The 23,393-nt window shown below is 36.3% G+C and overlaps 1 protein-coding gene across 2 annotated transcripts in view; it reads right to left on the bottom strand.

Annotated features, from left to right (window-relative positions):
• LOC108051459 (transcription factor kayak) overlaps window positions 1–14,621 on the bottom strand; it is a 31,134-nt gene extending 16,513 nt beyond the window's left edge. The window contains exon 1 of one of the 2 annotated variants that reach the window (XM_017133580.2): window positions 13,863–14,621. In XM_017133580.2, coding sequence (XP_016989069.1) covers window positions 13,863–14,417 — 555 coding nt within the window. In that variant the 5' untranslated portion in view covers window positions 14,418–14,621. Of the gene's footprint in view, window positions 1–6,083; window positions 7,048–13,862 lie in introns of those variants that run through there. The other variant, XM_017133581.2, reaches the window with a different exon arrangement.
• Between the last annotated feature and the right edge of the window lie 8,772 nt (window positions 14,622–23,393).

Here is a 23,393-nt window from a genome sequence, read left to right as displayed (position 1 = left end):
TGGACGGGCAAAAGCTACAACCGATTCCACACACAACGCCGTGATGACTCATCGGCGTTTTAACCAGAATTCGTGCGTTTTGTTTTTTCTGTTTTCCATTTTGGCCCACTTGGTGTGGGAGAGAGGGAAGGTGGGAGGGGACGGGCCACGGCCTAGGGCTCAGAGCTCCACACTTGGCACCCACTTGCAAAGCAAATATCGTACGTAGTCAACAAAACTCGTTTGGCACTCGGTTTCACTCGAAGATTGAGTGACTGGGCTGAGTAAAAAGCGAGTGATTCAACAGAGAGTTTCGCAAATTAGTGCACTCAGCATAAAGAGAGGAAGCCAGGCAAAATCAGGCGATTCGAGGCTATGGCGATGGAAATCCCAATGCAGCATTGCGAAATTCCCCCCAAGCATTAGGGCTTTGATAAAAAAATATAGAGGATACGACTCGACAAAGAATTACCTCATAAGCAAACTTGAAAAATGATATAAGGATACGGGTTAGCAGCATAATTAAATTGTTTAAGGACTTATCAATTAATAATGGGATATTATAAATCACGAAAAACTTTTGGTTGAACAAATTTATCTAGTAATTTTTTAAGCCAAAACCCAGTAAAAACTTATGGTCAGAATGTTTCAGAAAATGTATGTGTTATTAATTTAGAATATTCCTTAAATTGGGGCACCTACAAGGTATAAATATATTTAAAATGCTGAAAATATAACATACATACATAAGTGTCTTTCCGACATTGAACAGGGAAACTTTATGAACTTTTGCGGATACATTTGTCAAGATCCCTACTCAACCAAAATACCCCTAGTTTTCAGTTGCATTTTAAAGGAGTTGACACAATCTGGGGAGTGCTGTGTGTGCTGTTGGTCGGGCGTCAGTTCCCGATAATTTCCTTTGGCTTTATCTTTCCCCCATTTCGCACTTTTCAACGCCGTGGCGAATCGAAGTTGATGGTGGAGTCCCCCTTTTTCCTCCTGCCCCCGCGAGACATCCCTTCCGACCTCTGGAATGCCGCTGCCTGATGCTGCGCCTCTTCTCGGAATTCCGCGCTGGATGACGCGTCACAAAGTGCATTTTGGGAGAACCCGCGGCAGCAAACAGGATTGCGAGGCTTGTAAATCTTTCAGTGGCGAGTGCATTTTTAGCCACACTCCACTCGGTTCCAGATGTGCTCCAATTCCACCGGGCAATCCAAGCCAATTCCACACCCGTTTCCCAATCCCATTTTGCCGGCATGTGCCATTTCCGCCAGGAATTAGTTGTATGGTGGATGTATAACTCAATTAGGGGAATATAGGGCCTAACTTCGAGCATTGGGCAACTGGCATTTAGCATTTAGCTGTGGCAGTGGCCACCACCCACATTTTACCTTTCGCGTTAAGTCACCTCTTCTAGAAGGTTCATTAAACCCACGGAAACAAATTAATGGACCGGTGCAGAACAGTAGCGGGGTCATTGAAATATTTCAAGGGTTATGATATAAAATTCGTAACGGATTATTTATTAAAAAACTCTCCTTAAATTAAAATAAATTAAAATTAATACAAATAGCCATTTTTTTACATTTATTTGTATGCCTTCTTTTAACTAATGCTTCTCGCAATCTTAAACACATTTTACAATAATCGGTGGGATTTGATTATGTGTTTACTTTTGCGCTAACTATCTTTATCAATTTCAGATGAAGGCATGACTCTTAATTTGTGTGGTGTCTATATACAAAAGATAAGCACTATCAGTGCACTATCTAAATCGCATCGAAACAGGTTGACCCCACATCCCCCTGCAAACAACGCTCATGATAAACGCATTTATTTCGCTGTCTTTTCACTCCCATTACGTCCCCATTTTGATTCCGAGAAAATGGAAAGCTGGTGCGAAAACACGCAACTTTTGACATTTTCTTTTTGTTGTTTCCATATTTATCGTTAACAGTTAATTTGAAATACATGATGACATAATGCACGGTTTTTGGGGGGAATACATTCATAGGTATCGAAATTGAAAAGCGATCGCTTTTCTCTTTCTCTCAACTTGTGACGTCATTCCGACGAGCAATCGAGTGACCAAATTTGGCTCTCAAACGAACCGAGTTCGAAAACCGGCTTCTCAACTTTAGAGTTGGTTTTTTTTTTAAAGGCCATAGCCTAAGCTAACTTTAAGCCATTGACGTCATGAGATAATTTCATTAGCGTAGCGCCAAAATGCACAAGCTAAACGGTCTTTTAAGTGCAGATACGGGATTTATATTTTTTTCTTGTGGATCCCCTTAATTGAAAAGGTAAATTTCCAGAAAGAACAAAGAGTAGGAGCTTTGTAGATCTAGATAACACAAAAATTCATAAAAAGAGCTGATAAGAATCTGCTAGTATAAACTGCATATTCATCGTCCAAATTAGCTTACATGGTTTCTTCAAAGTCATAGCCATTTTTTTGGACTGTATCAATTCTGACTTTCAAAATTGAAGTACATTATAAAAAAAAATAGTAGAATAATTTAAAAATAATTTAAAAATTTTTTTTTAATGGCGTATATAGTTAATTTAAGAAAAAACCTACTACTATAGTATACTTATTCGTTTATCATATAAAAAGTTATAAATTGTCACTGAATTTCTTGCAAATATCAGTGAACACAGTTTCAACATAACTGGAATCACAACTTTGTCACTTTTATTCAAGGAAAATAAGCTTACGATTGATTATTTTCCATGTTTTCTTATGAACAGTAAAAATGATATTTACGCTTGTTTTTATCAGCTCTAATAAAGTGTATTATATATACATTTTTCCAAAAGCCAATCAATGAAAGCGTTTGTGACTGACAAGTGTACCATCTATGTACATATATAACTTTTTATCTATAAACGTGCATATAGCAACGCAATCAAATTTACAAAATCCCTTGAATTTTTCCTGGAACAATCGAAAGCCATAATAAAAATAATAAAAACAAATAAAGGAAAAGAGTGCGGGGTCAGGCAAACAGGCGAAGTGTCGTAAAAGTTTCGCCATAAAAACGTAGGAGTGAATAATAAGGAGAAGAAGTCAAAGTCGAGGAACTGAAACCGAAAATACAACAACTCAAGAACAATAATAATTAATTTTTTGTTGTGTGCATTTATTTATTTATTTGCTGGCTAAGTGAACGCGTTGATGGCAACGAAGTCGCGGCGGCGTCAAAAGCATTGGCAATTTTATATTTATTTATTTTTAGTTGATGCGCACATTAAATTGGCAATTTCAGTTGGATATCTGATCGTGATTATAAAGCGCTAAAATACGAATATATAAACGTGTGCCAGTTGTGTACAGTTGGGGTCAAAGTAAAAGGGGTAATTAAATTTGGTTTGAAATGAAAAATTTAATTTTAATGTTAAAAAAATTTTACATTTCTTAAAAAAGAATATTAAATCTAAGAATACACTCATTTGTTACTAGCCCTGACTATCAAAATTTTTTAACTAGCAAAAATATTTTTTTTTAATGTTAGTTTAATAAACGTTTTTAATTTATATATCTGTTAAAAAACTACTATTTATCTTATGATACCTATGATCTTCTTAACTTTTTTTTATAATTTGTGAACCCTATTTGTTTGACCATAGCTGTCCATACTTAAAAATCTGTAAAAAGGTTATCTCAGAGTAGAGTTCGCTGCTCGTTAGGCGATTTACTCGTGACTTTTAATGCGTTTGCTTTTAATGCATGGAATATTTATGTAGCACGCTGCATGTTTTATGCAGCACAATGCGAAAAAGGCAATTTGAGTTGTTCAAGTGCATAGCACCATATATACAGTGAGCATCCCCTCGCACCAACCCCATCTTGATCGTCGTGTCAGCACCCCATCCCCATTGAATCTCAAACATTGCGACGCGTGAGTCGCTTGACATTCTAAGTGGAATACCGGCGTGATATCAGAGTGGTTGGGGGATATAAAAACAGGGGTGAGCCGTAGCCGCAGCATCTGAGTGCCATTTGACCTTGGCATTGGATTTAATTTTATGGTGAAATCAACTGCAGCATAATTCCGAATGTCAGGCTAGAGAGAAATCGGGGGATGTTCACATGTCGTTTGTCAAGTCTGGTATTAGCCGAGGGATTTGTGCGCCGCATAGAAGACAAGTCTATTTTGATTTTTAATATTTTCCTTTGAATCTTCGATGCAGCTGAGATAAAAAGTTATTTAAATGGTACAATTATTTCCAAACAAAATAAGTGCAAATAAAAGTTATACCCAGTAAAAAGTTGTTGACCACAATATAAACAAGAGAGGTTGGTACATGTTTATAAATGATAAGGTTTCTGTTACTTTCGAATACTATTAAACCATGGTAGAAATATTCAAAGGACAATAACAATTGTAGTGAGAAAAATCTATAACAAGTGCTGATAATAATAAGAAAAGGAAATATAAATATCTTATGGTCGTCATTCTTTAATAAACTTACTAAAATATAAAATTAATCTTTAATAAAATACTATTGCATCCAAAAAAATCAAAATGTACATATATTCTTTTGAATTTTACAACAATTCCGCACTTATTACAGATAAACATGCTTCGAACATTTTATAGATTGCAGCAGTCCCAAGTGGAATCCAATTAGAAACGGAAACGGAAGCCTTGAACTCAGAGCGGATTTCTTGGCTTATTGGCAACATTGCAGCAATATGAAATGAAATTGGCGATGCACGTGTTGCAAACGAGAATTGAGCAGAAATAAAAACCGCACCTACGCCAAAAAATATACAGATGCAGAGTGCAAAATTGTCGATTGGTGGAAGGGGTTAGGGGAAAATCCAAAAACCGAAAATCATGTCAAAATAGAGAGATAGGAAAATAGAAAAGCAAATGCGAACGGGGCAACCTTGGCTGCGACTACGAATTAAGTGCAATAAAGGAATGCACAATAACCCACTCACTCACTCAATCTCTCTCTCTCTCTTGCTGCTCTCCCACTCACTTTGGCTCTCTCGCATGCGATAAAAGAATCTATGAACGTGTCCATTTGGTATCTGTGTGAGCTGCTCTCTCTTTTTCTCTTTGGCGCCTTTGTGTGCGTGAGAGAACGACCAAGTGACAGCGCGAAACAACAACAAAAGTGTAAATTGAAATTCCAAAGATGTCGACAAAGTAAATACGAAATAAAAACCCAAAACGAGACAGCGGCAACAATAACAATGGAAAGCTACAACAAAATGCGCACCACACAATTCGGCGAATAATCATAATAAAAAAAAGGCAGACGAATATACATAGCAACAAAAAAAAAGTTCAATATGTTTTTTAAACAAGTTTCCAGAGCCGTATGTGTGCCGTTTTCTATATATTTCTGTTCAGCGACGACCGAGGCAAAGTCTGCTTTAACTTTCAGCTTTTAGTGGGAAATATCGAGATCCGAAACAAGGGGGAGTACGGACTTATTGCGTTCTATGCAGTACCAGTTCGTACCGCCCTCACCTCTCCCCCCGTAAAGTCCCAGCACCTAAATATCTCTCTTCCTCTTTTCCTAATCCAAGTCAATAGCAAAGAAACCAGATGGAAAAGGTATTAGCGAAGAAGAAATACCCTTACTCATCACTTAATCCAAAAGTATCTAAAGGATAATGAATACAGAATTACAATCCAAATTCTACCTTAACATATATTTTCTATATCCTTTATTTTCAAAATTAACTTATTGGACAAGATGTAAGATTAACTGAAGTAAATCCTGTTCAGATTGACTTGATTAATATAACGAGCCACTCTTTCATTCTATAAACTCTGAGCTCTTTACGCTGCAATAAGAGCTACCAATTTCCTAGATCTTAAAAACATTTAAACAGGTTTAGTTTTCACGAATATTTAAAATAAATACCAAACTAGTTTTATTACATCTTATCCATACCCGCCAATTCATTAGGGTAATGACAAAATTGCAATAGCTAAAGGGATAAAGTCACTTTAATCAACAAATCTAGTTCCACTTGTAGAGCTCTCTCCCAAGGGAACTCCCAAGTTCGAGAACTGCAAACACGGCTAATAATACCAAATTTCTAGGGTATACAAATAGAGTATCTCACTTACGATAAGATTGCGCACCAAAGCCGTTGTTGGTGTGGCGGCAGTTGTTGCTATTTTCGTTGTCGATATCGCTGCGGTTAGATCGGCGGGCAGAAAGTCCAGATCCTCCTCCTCCTCCTCCTCCTCATGATCCATAACCTCGTCATCCTGCTCCGGCGGATGATCATCCGCCTTTGTGATGGCGGGCTTTTTTGTTGTGCGCTCGACTTTAACTTTCATTGTGGTTGTTGCACTTAATTGGCGTTTATAAACAAAATTTACATGTGCGGCTGGCACACAACGACACTCTCTTTTCGGCGTTTTTCCAGTTGTAAAACGTTTGAAAGCGTAGAACCCTCTTGATTAAAGTCGGGGGACCACGCCCCGCACCACGCACCGCCGTTTATCGAACTGCGCCCGACTTTTGTTGAATATTTCGTAATTTCTTACCGGATTTCTCGTTTTCGAGGGGGGCTTTCGAATTTCGCCGCTCTTACAAACACAATTATGTTGTTTTTTCTTACAGATAACACGATAGTTTTGTAATTTCTTACGGTTTATTGGGAATGTTCTGGCTTTGCACTTGTGAAAGTGTTAAAAAATGAAGTTTAACAACAACAAGTTGGGTGGATATCTACAGGGGGGGTTTTCGACAGCTATCTCACTCCAACCAACGTGGCTCACAGTGCGTGCGAGCGGGAGAGCACTAATGGGGCGTGTGGGGGGTGGTGGGCGGTCTGGACTGATTAACGAGAGAGAAAAAGAGACAGAGAGAGTGGCGCGAGAGGGAGACGGCCGCGTGGCTTTCCGCTGCCGTTCTGCAGTCGCGTTGCCTTAACAAAAAGCAAAAAATAACTGAATAACTGAGCAACTGGCAACTGAACTGGCGATAAAACAGACCGCGAACGCTCCACTCCGCTCTCTCTTCCCCTCCCTTTCCCTCTTTTCCCAGCGTCGGATGACGTCTTGGCCATTGCCTCGCACACACACGCACACCACTGCTTCGGCGGCCCACACAGATACACGCACACCAGCGGACAGCCTGGAAATTCAAGTTGCGTAGATGCCAGGGCTGCCCAAAACGAAAATCGAAATCGAACTAGTTTCAGAGCTAGGTTTCTGCATGTGGGGGTCGTTGGGACATTTTAGATTTTCTTTTAACAAATATTATTTTATCTATTAGTTATTTTTAATTTACTAGTTTCAAGTTATCCCTGGTTTCTGTGCTAACCAAATTATTGTAAGATTCTATAGTTTCAGTTTCCAGATATACAATAAGATTATTTAAATATCTTTGCTGAGGATTAAATTAGCTAAAATATTTGATGAAAGTTTTTTTAAAGATGCTTTAAACATGATGATTTTGTTTCTTAATTTTTTAACTTTAAGCCTATTCAAAGAACTCTAACTGTTTATTAGATAGGAAAGGTATACTTAACTTGTTTTCTGTAATTTTAGTTAAGATAGGTAAAGGTTAAGATAAGTAAAGTTTGAATCATCAGATATGCAATTGCCATCCTAAATTTATATCAAGGGTATGAACTTATTGACTTAATTTCCTTTTAGTAATGTATTTAACACTTCAAATTTTTAAATATATATAAAAAATATCTCCTTGACCACGCAAAAAATAATCAAGTGTCAAATTCAGATAATCCATAAAACCGACAAAACCGCATGGAAAAACCCGGCTGAACAGTTTTTGTATGCTCCACATGATTCTCGCGGCCCTGACGAATTTCGGTGTGAAGCAGGACGAAACAATAACTGTCAGAATGGTGCAGCAAAAGGGGGAGAGCAAAAGAGAGCAAAGCAGAGAGAATTACAAACCAACTCACAGATACAGATGCAATTTGAATGTCAGACTCTTATCGCATGCGATATTTAGTGAGAAAAGAGAGGGACTCAATCTGTGAGTGGGCCTCAAGATGCACTCGACTCAAACTAAATTAAACTCAAAGTGGCAATTTGGCGCGCAGCTTGTTTGTTGACATTTTTTGTTTTGGTTTCACTGTCCTCTCTGGTTCTCTTGTTTTTTTTTCGAAAAGGTGGCTCCCACTCAAAAAGCGGACCAGTTGCCCGGGCACATGCTGGATTTGGTTCGTTTTGAATCCGATTTATGTTATGTATGCCAAAGTGGCGCGGCACGCATCGGCACTCTGAAACGGATGACTCATCGGGGTTTTTACACACGGATACCCAGCCACTCACACAGGGGCATCCAGAGAAACTGGTGTGGGCCTCCCGCAATTTAGAGATATTCAGAGACATTCAGAGACTCAGATACGCGGACAGGTTTCCCTTTCCCTTCCCATCCCTTACGATTCCATCGCCAATTGGCGGCCAGTGCAAGTGGCACACGTCGAAAAATCACCAAAATATCTGCTGGATATGCTAATTAACTCTGGAGAAATCGATTTTTTGCAAATGATTTTTATATAAATTTGTACCTATTTGATTTGAACAACTTGTAGCTGTTTCAAAATATGATGAAATTAGAAATTCTTAACTTTAATTTTTCTTTAAAAGCTAAGCTAGATACCTAAAACAAGATATACCAACTAACCTATGTTTGAATAAATAATTACTTTAGAAAGTCTGGAATATATGGTAGAATATGACGTTATTCCAGATTAATTTTCATTAGTTTTATATATGTTCATTAATTTACTTCAAACCTCAGTTTCTTTTTTTCCACTTGTAGGATTATCATTAGTTGAAAAATATATGTAAGTGCCATTTCAATTCATTTATTTTTAAGATTGAAATCAGTTTTTTAAAACAAACTAAAAAACAGCTATATAAATTACATTTTTAAGTTGGTACTTGAGTTTTCTTACTTTTTGTTTACTTATATCGGTACTTATATATTGTATTCTATTATATTTGTGCCCTCTTTTTCGTTCACTGTGAACCATTTGCTGACCAAGGTCAGTTAATGAGTACGAGTATCTGCAAGATGCATTTGGGCGCGTGCTAAATGCGTCTATTAGCCGCAGCTCCTCCCCGAAGAAACGCACTGCATATGCATTAATTCCATTCCATTCCCATTCAGATTCAGATTCCGATGCGAGGCCCATTAGGTGAGGTGTCCAGGTAGCCGAAATGTTTTGTGGCCATTAGCTGGGAAGTGGGAACTGCGATTGAGACTTCGGCCGAGACTTCGAACGAGACTCCTCGCACAGCACGAGCTCGATAAGCAATGTCTGAGTGCCTGGCGACGCCCTAGCACTTCCCAATTCCCGATTTCTGATTCCCCGCGACTAAGGAGGGATATATCAAGGCTGAGGGTTGAATGCCTTAGATTCTGGCTGCCTTTTTGTTGATGTTAATGCGGCTGCAATTTGCCAGGCGACTTCACGGGGGCAACGCCGATTAGGTTACCATTCTTGCTCATGTTTTATGACCTAAAAATTAAATAAAATCGGCACTCCAAGTCGGAAGCGGAAACTGTATAAAACGTGGTCGGCTATCACAATCCTAATTAAAATCACAAATTTTCTTAAAACGCAAACTAAACAGTTATCGTTCCAGGAAATACAGCTATTTTTACTTAATAAATATTTCCATAAGAAACGGAAGTACGTAAAAAATTTGAAAATTCGCCTCTTGATTTTATAAGAGTTATTTATAGAATAAATACTTATGTACATGGTACATACATCTTTTTAAAAAACCGGCGGTATCTAAAAGATTTACTCCTAACGTTATAAGTAAAGCCAGTAATTATGGTATGTTTTGTCGATATTAATTACTTTATAGCTTAAGTTGATGTATACCTATCTACAAAAACTGTACAAGGTACAATTTGTAGCCATTCAAATTTATATTCAAAATTTTAAATACAAATTCACACTTTAAATATTTCAGAGAACTAATTTTCTTCATTCATGTTAAATTTACTTTGATCTCGTTTCAGTGTTTGTTCGTCGTTTGTATCTTGAAGTTTCAATTACATTATAATTATATGTATATTTCACTTCAAGTGCTTACTGACGTTCAATTTATTTAAGTCCATACAACTTGTATTCGTACTTAATTATTTGCTAAGCGATACGATCGCTTGAATAATGTTTACTTTGATTTAAGTTTTGATCACGTCATGGAACGACGTCATCGATTCGCCGATAAGTCATTGAGTTCCCAGAATTTTGTTTATATTTCTTGGTATGAAATGAATAAGCCAAGAAAGTTGTATTTAAAACCATAGCAGTGAAAATTTAAGGTCCGAACTGGGGTTTATAAGGTATTAATCATATCCCGAACTATTTCCGTTTCAATTATTAACCAGATTAATGCACGTGCAATTTCAAATGAAAAGTGCCTGCTGGGAATTCTCTTTTTTATTGTTTTGCCACAGGCTTGCTTCTATTTCAGGGACAAGTGGTTCAAACTCAACACTTTCCCAGCTATTGATAGAAAACCAAATCCCAATAAAACAATCGAAATCAAAATCTATAAGACCTTCACTCAAAAACAGCTGATTATTGGGTTCGCTAATGGGCTTATATAGGGAGGCGAAGGGGCGTGGCTGTTTACCAACTAGTTGCAGTTTAAATGATTAAGAAAACTTAATGAGTTTGTTGTAGAACCGTTTTGCACTAAGAAACAAGGCAGAAACAAATCGAGCGACGCTCATTAAAAAATTAAGCATACGAAATAATAACAGATATGGCAACAATAAAAGTAAACGACGGCAAATTAAAGTTGTTAATTTCGAGCGCTTAATTGTTTTTGTAATAATTAATAACAACAAAACTGAGAGGGACACCAAATTGCCTCCAGAAAAAAACGACAATTTCAAGGACAGCTTAAAGCACAACATATGTTTAAATTCCCAAATCCCAAGAGCCTGTTGACGACTTAAGAATTCCCTAAGTACTTGCGATTTCTACTACAACATTTTTTTCCGGAAATCGATTTTGGTGACCACTGGAATATATACATAGCAAATTTTATTGTTTTGCTTATCTTCATTAGTAGCTTGGAAATTCAAAATACCCAAATTGCAAAGGGAGAAAAAAGTTCGAAATTTTCTTAAAAAACAGCTTATTAATAATTCTGCTGAGAAAACATTATGGTTTTTATGTACTTCAATGACTTTGTTATTTTCTGTGCTTAATATGGGCATTCTTATGCAATAAAGTCATTCCTAAATTCTTTAATGTACCTTAGAGTATAAAATATATTTATATTCTGCTAATCTGGAATTAAATTTGTCTATTGTAGCTAAAAACTCAAAGTGCAATTAAAATTTGGTGTTTGAAGGAAAAATTCGAATTAAAATCTAATAAAAACTGTTGCCTTTGAAAGAAAATACTCGGAGAATTGAAAACACTTTTAAGCCTTTTAAAGTTATCAAACATTAACACGATTTATGTTGACCTATACTGACGTTTATAAGACCTAATTTAGTTTATTCAGCTATCTATCTTCTAAAAACCCGTCAGTAAATGTTATTCAGCGCCTTTTAAGAAATCTCTCGGGGATCTTATTGATAAAGTGATTGCCCAGATTGATAGGTAACCATGGGAAAAAAAGCAAGACCAACTAATATGAATTTATTTGGCCTAGTCATACCAGCTCTCAACAATGTGGCCCACAACGAAGGCCGTAGATAAGTGTTGAAAATCACCCGCACAAGCGACACCCAATCCCCTTTCCTAAACCTGAACACACATTATATTATGAATGTGCTCTGGAGTGTTCGGCACTTGGCATTTCCGTTCTACGGGTTTCACTTTCCAGAGGTTTTTTTTTTGTTGTTTTTGCTTCTGCACTGCGGACTTGCGGACTCTTGGGGCTGTTTACGGCTTTTACACTTCCTGGCCAATGTGTTCGTGACTATGCAACTGGGCTCTTATCTGGAGGAGCGGTGCTCCGCTTACGACGTGTGTTCGCTGTCATTGGGTTGTCGTTGGTCGGTGGATTTCTAGCAGAGAGTCTGGCGATAATGCCCGGCCAAAGGCAAAAACGTAGACTTTCCGTCGCGACACGGACACATGTGGGCATGCATCACCTCCGTATTTTTAACCCATGACGCTATTAGGTACGGGGACTCTATAGAGAAGCGACGATCGCCCAGATTAAACTAGAGGGGTTTTCTGCTAAAAGATAGTACTGCTGGTGGTATAGAAAATATCACACTTGTCGGTTATTATTCATTACACTGCGCCTAAGCTTTAATTAAAAATCATTTTTCTGCACAATAAAAAATACCTTTTCTTAGCTAATAATAGAGAAATTCCGTTAATTGCTTTGCTTATTAATTATCAAATGGAAAGTATAGAAGGAACATAGGGTGATTATGATGTTGCTTTTGTATAAACCTATAAAACTCTAAATATTAATTTAGTTGGAAGACTGATTAACTGAGTACCTTATTTTAAAAGAACTTTAAATATATTTTCTTATAATTTTCCCTGTAGCACTTAAATTTTATAGTACTGCGATTTAGCATATACATATATACATATGTTAAACTGATCAGTTTTTAGAAAATCGCCTTATTTAAACGTTTAACCTTAAATAGCTTTCGAAAACTTGAAATCTAAATTTAAATTTTAGCAACGAAAAGTTCGTGTAATGGGGTGAAAACAGGTCAAGTGAGTCTCCCTCGGGCAATATCACAATCGAGAGGTTAAACCCTTTTGTTGCCGCTTAAATCTGTAACTGTCCGCTGCTTTAATTTAAATTTATTTAAACACATCTATATACGTTTGCAAAATATATATATCAAAAGATCCAGTTTTTTTTGTTCGCACTTGAAACAAATTAAATGACTCGAAAAGTATTTTTTATTGTTTGGTTTATTTACTTATTATCCTTTTTTTTGTGTGTTTGGGGAGTGGCATTCCCACGCCACAGCCAGCGAGCAGTAAATATTTACTTCAGATAAAGTTAAAGTATGCGCGCTTATTTTTGGGGGAAATACTCTGCTCCACATGTCGTATACGTGACGAAAGCTCATAAGAAAGATCAAGTATACGCCCCTTAGCCGCCATTTTGGTTAGTTTTCTCTGTTGTAAATTTCTCACAATAACAATAGCACACAACTAAAACGCGACTAAAAAAGATGCAAAAATCCACGGAAACAAAAGCGAGCAAAATACACCAAGTTGGGACGAAGCGCCGCCCACCAAACCGCAAAACAAAAGGCGACAACAAATCATGAGCTGAGATGAGGGAGATGGCAAATCATAATGCCTACATACTTGTTACATATACACTGAGAGAGTATTGGATAACCAACATTCTTAAAAGTTCTATTCTTGACACACATCTGTAAGTAATATAGGTTGGGAACAATCGAAGCCTGGCTTAAAAAATTGAGTTAAGGAAACGGATCTCGCTTATAAACGTATTAGATTTTTTCAAAAGAGATATAACAATAAAATTATGATTTATAATAATACACTTTATTTAACTTGGTAAAAAATTGAAGTTTTTTCACAGGTCTTTTCTGTTTTACGATAAACACTTCCATATCCTGCATTTTGTTATAAATATATATTATTTTCTGATTAAAATGAAATCTTGAAATTTTTCCATTTAAATCAGATTTAGCCCGGTTCATGAAAACATGATAAGCTTAACTAAATATGTTCATGGATTTTTTGGTCTCATAAAAAAATTCAAATATAAACAATTGATTCTATTTTTTTCATATTTTATCTAATACATGAAGAGCAACAGCAACAAATTATTGTTCTAAGGTTAAAATAGAGATAAAGCCCAAAAAAAAAGTTCTGCAGAATGAATTTTGTTTCTCAGTAAAAATATGTCTTTTAGAAGTTTACTTACATGTCTGGATAATTGAAGAGAAGCGTAATCCTGTCGATGATGTTGCTGCTGTGTCTGATGTTGCTGCTGCGTCTGATGTTGCTGGTGTGATGTTGCTGCTGCCGCTGTAGTTGTGGGAGCCAGGAATTGCTGCTGCTGCTGTTGGCACGCGTAAAAAAGATTGGCCGAATGCGATGTTGTTGCTGGCACTAAATGTTGCTGCTGCTGCGGATAGTTGTTGTAATTGGGTTGCATGTACGGAGGTTGTTGCTGTTGCGCCAATTGCTGATTGTAATTGTCATTCATATTGTTATTGTTGTTAATGTGGCGCTGCTTATTGCAATCGGTTATCCAGGAGGCGGCACGTAGTTGTTGTTGCTGATGCATCTGCAACATCGCGTTGTTGTTGCTGATATTCCCATTGTGGTTGTTCCCCCAAATATAATTATTATCAGGCGAATTGTGCTGCTGTTGCTGCAGCAGCTGCTGATGTACTTGTTGTTGTTGCTGCTGCTGCAGTGCGTTGTTGCCGCCGCCGTTGTTGTGCTGCATTTCGATGGCCTTTATTGCAATCATTCAACGGGCAACAAATTGTCTGCGTTTATCACAAGATGTTGCAATCTCCTGCTCTTCTTTGTTTATTATTTTGTGCGAACTTATTTTTGGCTTGATTTATCGGTGGTTGCTTTTTGTTTGCTGAAGTTACTACATGTATTTTTAATTTTACGAAACCTATTTACACGCTCTTGTTTATGTTTTGGGTGTATATTTTTAGTTATATTTAATTTTTGGCAATTTGTTTGGACTGAGGGTTTTTATAAGTTATTATTATTAAGGCTTAATTTAAAAACTTTGTTAACTTTTGGTTAAATATTTTACAGCAGAAACTACAATTTAATTTGAAAATCAATTATTAAGTTTAATTTTTTAGTCAATTAAGCGTTTATTTATTTTACTTAATTGGAATTATTTTTCAATTTGTTTAGAATTTAAAGTTTATTTGTTATTTTTTTTTTACTTTGGCTAAAAGTTTTTATAATTTTTCTTTTTCCAAAAAATTTAATTTGCACTTTAGTTTTTGATTCATTATTACAGTATTAAATACTTTAATTTATCGCGTTTATTGACTTTTATGAGTTTTGGTTTTTAGCTTTAGTTTGTTGGGCAGAATTCTTTAAATTTATTTACAAATTGTGCCAATCGGAAAATAGATTTTCTTGTTTTTAACTAAATTTCTTAGCAATTTCACAGGCAGATGATGACTCAACTCCCCTATTCTCCCTTTTCTCTAACACTGATAATAAGCGTTTTCTCCTCGCCAAATTCGGTTTATTAATTTCCCATTTGCATTTGCGCACACGCCCACTTTCAAGCGGCCGCCCCAAGCGATCGATTTTTTCGCCCTTTTCGATCGATTTACGATTTTCGATCAGCACGTGCGGGCCAAGTGGCTGGGTAACGGTAAACGACGCGTTAACAAACACCAAATCGGGCAAACAAACACGGATTAAATTACGTGATTTTTGCTATAAACAGGCGACGAAATCGAAAAAAACCAGACACTGCATGTTCTTATTAGTTTTTATTTTTTTTTATTATCAACCAGACACAACTTGCTTTTTATTATTTTTCGAATTAAATCTTTCACTGCACGTTCGTATTTACTTGTTTGATTTGTTTTTTTATTTAAGGCCAGGACCGAGACTTCCACACGGCAGTGCGGCAGAAAGTGTATTAAAACTGAAAATGAAAATTTTGATAAACCTGCGCTCAAAGGCGCACACAAACATTCACACTCACATTCAAAAAAGCCGAAGTGAGCTCGCGATCACTTCGTGTTTCGAATCGTTTTTCTTGTTGTTGTTTGTGTTTTTTTTTGGGGCTTCCAATATTATTTGCTGCGCTCTGGAACCAGGTAAAACTGCGCTGAAAGGCTATGAAAATTTAAAAAAAAAATATCACACACAAACTGAAGAAACAAATTATTACGAGACGCGTTTTATTTCGGTTTCAGTTTCTGCCTTTTTTTTATTTTGTGACTAATCGTGGTGGTCCAGTGTCGGACTTTTTGCAAACACCTTTCTGGGTGTTTTTGATTTTTTTTCGCACACTGGTTGTTTGTTTGTTTGTTTATTTGTTACAATTTGGCGCCAATTGGCTAAATGGCCTATGCGATCCGCTCCGTTCGCTAGCTGATAGATCACTGCGAATTGTCGTCGCCGACGTCTTCTTGGCTACTCGACGTCAGCGGCGAAAAACTATGACTAATCCATGCTGGCACGCGGCGGCAGCTCCAACTACAATAACAATATGTAGAACAGCCGCCGTAGCGGCAGCAGCAGCAACAACAACAACAACAGCAAGTGCGATCGGGAGGTGGCAGGTTTTCAGGAGCTAAACAAATAGGTTGTTCCAGATGGTAGAACTTTTAGAAATAGGCGTAAAAACTGGGATGATGAAATAAATAAACACGGTTATTATAATAAATATATGTAAATATGAAAAATAGTGTAATAGAAAGTAAATAAATTTACGAATTAAGAAATTTAAATAAGATTAAATCACAACTAAATTTTTAATTTATTTAATATTAATTATTTTAGTTTTCTTCATATTTTATTCAATTAGTAAACTATAATAAAAATCTTTTTTTTGTTTATAAAGACAGTCTAAAAATTGCCATTTAAGTACTTATACTTTAAGATATGACTTTATTTTTAATAAGTTAGTCATGATGACGTTTGTTTGAATAAAATGTTAAAGGACGGAAGACAAATAAAATACAACTACGGCAGGGTCTTTAAACTGTCACTAATGAAAGTTGAAAAAAGTATGCCATTAAAGTTGAGCTTTGGCTTTTCATATACACACACAACTGTGTACCCTTTATGCAAAATAAAAAATATAGACCACTGCCTACTTTCATGTACCTGGTTAAAAGATATATAGTTTTCAGATAATCCTGCAAGATTTTTAAAGATACCGATTTTAAGATTTTTAAAGATACAAAATTTTCTTTTCCAATTTGGAGAAGATTTTAAATACTTAAAAATATTTTTACCACAAAAAAAGGAATAAGTGGTATTTTAGCGAGAAAAAAAGCTGAAACTGTCAGCACTACCTGGCTATATCTCCCACTCCCTCTCACCTGCGCTCAAAATTTTGTGTTGCTGATTTTTAATCTATGCAAGAACAACAACAACAAGAACCACAAAGGGGATCACAAAAATATGCGCGACGTGCCCACTTTTTAGCAGCAGCGAAATTTGTTCTTGTTTTTCTGCTGTTTTTGTTGCTGTAAATGCATTTTAATCAGGGAATTTGTTGTTGCTGCCTTTATGCGACACCTTGCGAAAATGCAAATGATCCTGGCACACACACAGATACTCCCACCAATACGAAGACACTGACAGGCTGTCACGCTCTCTGCCTGCAGCGCTCTTTCTCTCCCTCTCTCACTCTATACCTGTGCGAATGTTAATTGAAGAATTTATTGTTGTCTCATTGTTGTATTATAGCCTGGCGACGGCGGTGGCGGCTCTTTTTTTTCAAATTTTATTTGTCGCGTTTAATTATGACAACAACAACAACGTCAGCGCCAACCGATCATTGACTTCTCTGCTCTGCCCGTCACATAGTTTTTGTTTTTGGTTGCTGTGTGTGCCCCTGTTGTTGTTGTTCCTTGCAAGCTGCAAGCTTTTTTGTTAACAGGCGGGGGTGGTAAATAAGAGAAGGGGTGGCAAAAGAGAGAGAGTAGGTGGTGAAGAGAACGGAAGCAGGGGAACATAATGAACTTTGCGCTGTATACCGTTTAACTTTTAACGCTTGACAACAAAAGGGAGAAAGGGTACACAGAAAACAATTAAGATCTCATTCGAATTGACCACCCACAAAGGGTTTTTATAAATTTAATATATATTATTAAATATTTATATAATCGCTCTTGCAAGGAAAATCACAGTTATCGGATCCGGCTTTACACAAAATTGTATTTCTGTAATAATTATTTTTTTGGCAATGTATTCCAATAATGAATTAAAAAAAAAAAAAAAAGTGGTTAAAATTGAATAATGTGATAATTATGTTATAGATTATGAAAATAAATATATACATATTATAATAGAATATATTATCAGTCTAAGCATATATAATTGTAATTTGTGTCTTTTAAAACTAAGTTTTTGAATTGCATTGATAATAATAGGAAAATCACGTTGCAATGTAAAAATTGTAATTATTAAACTAAATACAATATAAGCTTGTCTAAGAACGCTGTGTACTAAATTAATAGATAAAAATTAGTTATCGTATAAAAGATTACAAATATGTAGTCGACATTTTTTTGAAGAGTACTATTATAAAAAGGGTTTTATTTCATTGTTGATTAAAATTAATAAAAACGCTGCATTTACATTTGCACACAGCCCCTCAAAACAATTGGTGGTCGCAAACATTTTTAATCCAGTTTTGTGTCCACCCCCCTTATCACCACCCTCCCACTGCAAAAACTTCTCGAACTTTGGCGACCCGTTGACATGTTAATGACACTTTTATAATGCCAACAACAAACAAGGGAGATCGCAAATTCGCCCAACAAAAACAAAGGCGGATGCAACATTTCTCATTGTTTATGGAGCGAGGAGCGAACGAGGATACAAATTGTTTTTTGCCGTTTTTGGCGAGGGAGCGGTCGCCTCGCCGCAAATACTTACGCACAAGTAAATACCACATACAAATACACTGATATAAATCTGAAAAGAAAAATATATATTTAAATCTTTACCCGCATGATACATTTAAAAACAATTTGAATAAATAACTTGGACCACAGACTGATAGATTTGCTTAATTAAAATGTAATATCAGAATTCATGTAAACAATTAATTAAAATCCATATCATTAAATAAAAAAATCTTTATATCAAATTTAAAATAATTTGTATGTATGTACATATGTATGTATTATATTTTTAATTAAATGTGTCCTTGTTAGACTTTTGGTTTAACATTCAGAATAAAGTTGAAGCCTGAGTTTTTAGTTATATCGTGTATATTGTTATCTTAACTTTATTTTGGGTTTCAACCTTGAAATAATAAAAAATATGGTTTTTTCCCAGTGCACCAAATGCATTTATTCCATTGACGTGTGCCGAGATTTTAAGTCATTTTTGATGTACGAGTTGTTCTTGTTGTTTCTGTTGTTATATTTTGTGTATATTTGAGTTAATAATACGCACGAAAGGTAACGGGTACAGTGAACTCGAAACACTTACAGTACGTACACCTTTAATTGTGCCTTGTGTGTGTTTGTGAGCGGCACTCAATAAGACAGTCAGATTCTTCCACCTTTGGCATAGGTATAGGTGCCACTCTCGAAAACCTTACGAATATTGGGAGCCAAAACAAAATAAGCAACCTAATAAATCGGTGAAGAGGGCGGTGAAGAACAGAAGCCGCTCTGCAGTTGCCGTGGGCGTTTTAAATCGCACGACTTCTGCAGCTACTTTTGGGCGGTAAAATTCGCTTAAAAATCATTGACTTCTCTGCACTGAAAAAAAATTTACAAGGAAGAACACAATTTTAATATTCCTTAAATACGCATTTAAAAAATTGTTTTGTCTGAACAATTTTTTTAAATTAATTTTATTTAAATTTGTTTAATTTAATAGTTTTCTTATTTGTATGTTTGAAGAAATGATATTAAAGACTTTCGTGTATCCTGATTAAACTAACCCATATTTCACAAAAAAAAACAAATATTATATAGTATGTCCGTTTAACTTTATTATTGTAAAATACGGTTTTTTTTAATGTGAGTCAGTAACGGACATTATTCATAAGCATTTTTGCGAATCACATGGAAAGTTCCAAAAACGAATTAATAAGCTTACTCCTAATCTCGGTTAATTGGTGTTTATAATATTGCCATCTTTACACAAGGTTACTCATTAATAAGGAATTTGTGAAAAAAAACAAAGAGTATTTTTAGTTCGGATGTAAATACATACCATTTCTTACATATACATTTAAGATATACATTTTATTATTTCCATTGTAAACTACATAGAGGTAATACACCTCTTATATACTATATATTCTAATGTTTCTCTTTCAGTTAAATGAGTCAATAAAAAACCCATCTAAATTTAGTTCAATTGTAAAATATATGGTATGTCAATGGTAATGTAATTTTGACATCTTAAGGATCGTTTTTTTAAGTACCCGATTTCTTCCGGTGTTTCTTAGGTCGTGGCCGTGGCTTGCCTTGGCCTCATTTCGGCCTGCCTCTCCACTAGCCATTGTATCTGAATCTGCATCTGGTTTACGAGTGGTATTATCTGTTTGCCTCGCTCATCATCAGCTGGTTTAAATCGCCGGCATTCCAGCGGAGTTCTGGATTCCACCTGGGTTCAAGTGCAACTCCTAGGGGTTTTCTTACCGCTTTGTTTTTGTTTTTATTAGCACGTTTCGCCTTTATGATCGTAGCGTGATTTCTGCGTTCTGGCTGCTTTTGTTGCTGCTGCTCTGGTCTTGCTTTATTGCGACGCAGGTTTTTGTATTTTTATTGTAGTTTCGGCAACAGGTGTGGCCCCAAGCCATCTGTACGTTGAACCCGCTGCGGGCTATGTCTCCACCCCAACCCCCATCATCCATCTTTTTGCAGGCCAGCCATGACGTGTTCCAGTCCAAATCCTTATCGATAGCTTCCTTAAAGCCGTGACGTCTTAAAGTTTTCCTCTCCCTTATTTCTAGAATTCCCTGATATCAACCAGTATTGACGTATATTATGAGTCATAATAAAGCGAAGACAGGGAAAGAGAGTTCATTTTTAACCCATATAAGAGAAGAGCAATATTAATGGGTGTTTGGTTTATTACACTAGTTTTAAGAGGATAACTTTACTTTCGGTTCCCTATTCAAGGTTGTTTCAAAGTTATCCCCCAATAAAAAAAAGAAAATACAGTTATTTTTATATGGTTATTTACAATCTACAAACTAGATTTATTAAAAACAAAAACCCCACCACAATCTTCTTTAAGAAAATTAAAATTAGAGGCACATTAAAACTTATATGTAGTTAATTAAAAAAAAGTGCCAGAGGAAAAAAATTATCAATTCTTTGGTAAAAACATAAGATTAGCTTAAAGTGAAACTCAAGTTATTTTTGTTTCTTTCTGATAAGGAAATATGTAAATTTAAAATGTTTTTTTGATCTACAAAGAATTGCTCATTGGGGTAGTTTAAAATAAAACCGGCCGTAAAATTGTTTTTAAAGTGCTTTAAGGGTAGCTTTAAGGGCACTACTCTGCAAATGGAATCAAATACAGTTAGAATAAAAATACGTTTTAAGGTAAAAAAGTTTTTTTTTTTTAATTAAAAAAGGTTACAAATGAGTATTTTTCCTGTAAACTAGTGTCATTTGCCCCTCACTCACTATCTGCCATACTCTTCCTATAAATGTTTCTCTCTTTGATCGGCTTCCAGACCTAGGTCTATAAATATTGAGTATTCCACGCGGTGGCCGCCGCTCTAGAATGAAGAGCCCTTAACTCATCCACTTATAACAATTGGCGGTCGCACGAACAAAGCGAATCCCCAAATGTTTTAGTGCCTTGCCAAAACAACTATAAAAACCAAAGGCCTGCCCAAAAACAACAGCCGCAAGCCGCTAAACAAAACCCAAAAAAGCAAAAAGAGTAAAAGCCGAGAGCAGTTCAGATTGGTTCTGGTATTTTTATGCCCCTTGCTCGAAAGTGTCCGACGCATATTTCAACTTGTCAGGCGAAGAAAAGACGGCGACCAGTGAAAAAAATTAAAAAGGCTCGTAAAGCTGAAATCAGCAAAGCCGTTTCGAGGGTAATTAATCGCCAACGCCGCCGCCATCGCCGCACATGGAGATCGGGCCAGAGGTATGGACGGAAATACTTGGGGACGGACTGATCATCCAGACCCAAAAAGAGCAACCCAAAACAGAACCGATCCCAAATGGCAGGCAAACCGCCGAGTCAGCCACAAAAAGCAGGCAAGGCGCCTCGATCTGGAATAGGGGATTGGTTGGATAGCAAGTTATATATGCTCTAAGGTCTAGCTAATATAAAAAAATAGTTTATTTTAGATATCCCAGCAAAAGGCTTAATATTCTAATAAGATTCGACCAGATTAAGAACGCATTAAATATCAACGATTTATATTTAAATAAATAAGATACAAATTGAATTTGTTTAGTTCTTAAAAACATCATTATATAAAAATTAGTTTTATTTCGCCATTTAAGCGTTACAATAGATAGTTGAATTCACTAGCATCAATAAAGCATCACTGCGATCAGGTAAAGTTCCAAGAAAACTCAGTAACCCGGAAATCAAAGACTTATCTAAAACTATAAAAAACTATAAAGAGAGCAAGTGAAATAATCTCCAGCGAATGGTATACGTGCCGCTAATCAGGTGACTTACTTCTAGACAAAGAGCTCCTCCCGCGGAATTATGGTGGCGTGATACACTTTTACATAGTAGGCAATGTCAGCAATATATTCATAAAATCGGAAGCCTTCTTGCTTTAGGTGGTAAAAAGTTTACTTATTCGCCCAACTTGACAACCGATAAATGTATCTAGAATTTCACAATTAACTTAGACGTGCTTTCGATTCGTATTTGTATCGCTTTCGATTTGGCTGTTTGGTCTTGGCCGTTTTTGGCTTCTATTTTTTTACCCTATTTTGTGAAATTGAATTTATTATTTCGCAAGTTTAGAGTTCGCTGGGACTTTGAACACATGCATGCACAGAGAAAACTTTGGCTATGTTAAAAATAAGGTATCACAAGTTATCCTTATATTTATAGGAAATATTTAAGATCCTATTACAAATTTATTAAAAGAATAAGAAAATATTTAGTTACAAATGGTGATAGTGAATTAGCCTAAAATTTTCTAAATTATTTTTAAATTAAAAAAATTCAAGATTTATATTTATAAAGAAAACACAATTATCTTATTATTCGGGATATTTGGTTTGATATTAGTACTTCCAAATATGGTGGTTGAAATACGCGAAATTTTACCTCATGATAATTTGTCCGTGTGCATGTGGTGGCAAAAGCGACAATGGCAGCCTGTAATTGACCCACTTACAAAGGTGGCCTGGCGAAGGGGAGGGGGCGGCAGGACAGGGGACACTATTTTGGTGGGTGCCCAGGTGGTGGGTGGTGGGTGGCTTGTGGGCTGGCAGGCGACAGACTGTGGCTGCTCAGCTGGCATCGCCATCGAAATCAACACGTGTGCGGCAAGCCTCGAATTGTGCGCCAATTCGCTGCCATTTACATTGTGTCTTGTGCATGTGGCCAAAAACCCGTTTGCAGGGGCTCCAAGTGTCCACAAATACCCCCTTTTACCTCACTGCCTTCCACCTCTGGCAGCACGTTTTCATTCATCGACAACAAACTGTTGCATGCAGCCGCCAGTTGTAAATTTATTTACTTATTTGGTTACAGCTCGCGATGCTCGTGACAGTGTTGTCTTCATGTTATGGCCAGCTTTACTAGCTGTTGGTAA

Source organism: Drosophila rhopaloa, unplaced genomic scaffold (assembly GCF_018152115.1).
Source record: "Drosophila rhopaloa isolate 14029-0021.01 unplaced genomic scaffold, ASM1815211v1 contig_178, whole genome shotgun sequence".
In the NCBI taxonomy this organism is placed as follows: domain Eukaryota; kingdom Metazoa; phylum Arthropoda; class Insecta; order Diptera; family Drosophilidae; genus Drosophila; species Drosophila rhopaloa.
The sequence above is the reverse complement of the archived record's forward strand: the minus strand, read 5'-3'. Positions and strand labels throughout refer to the sequence as shown.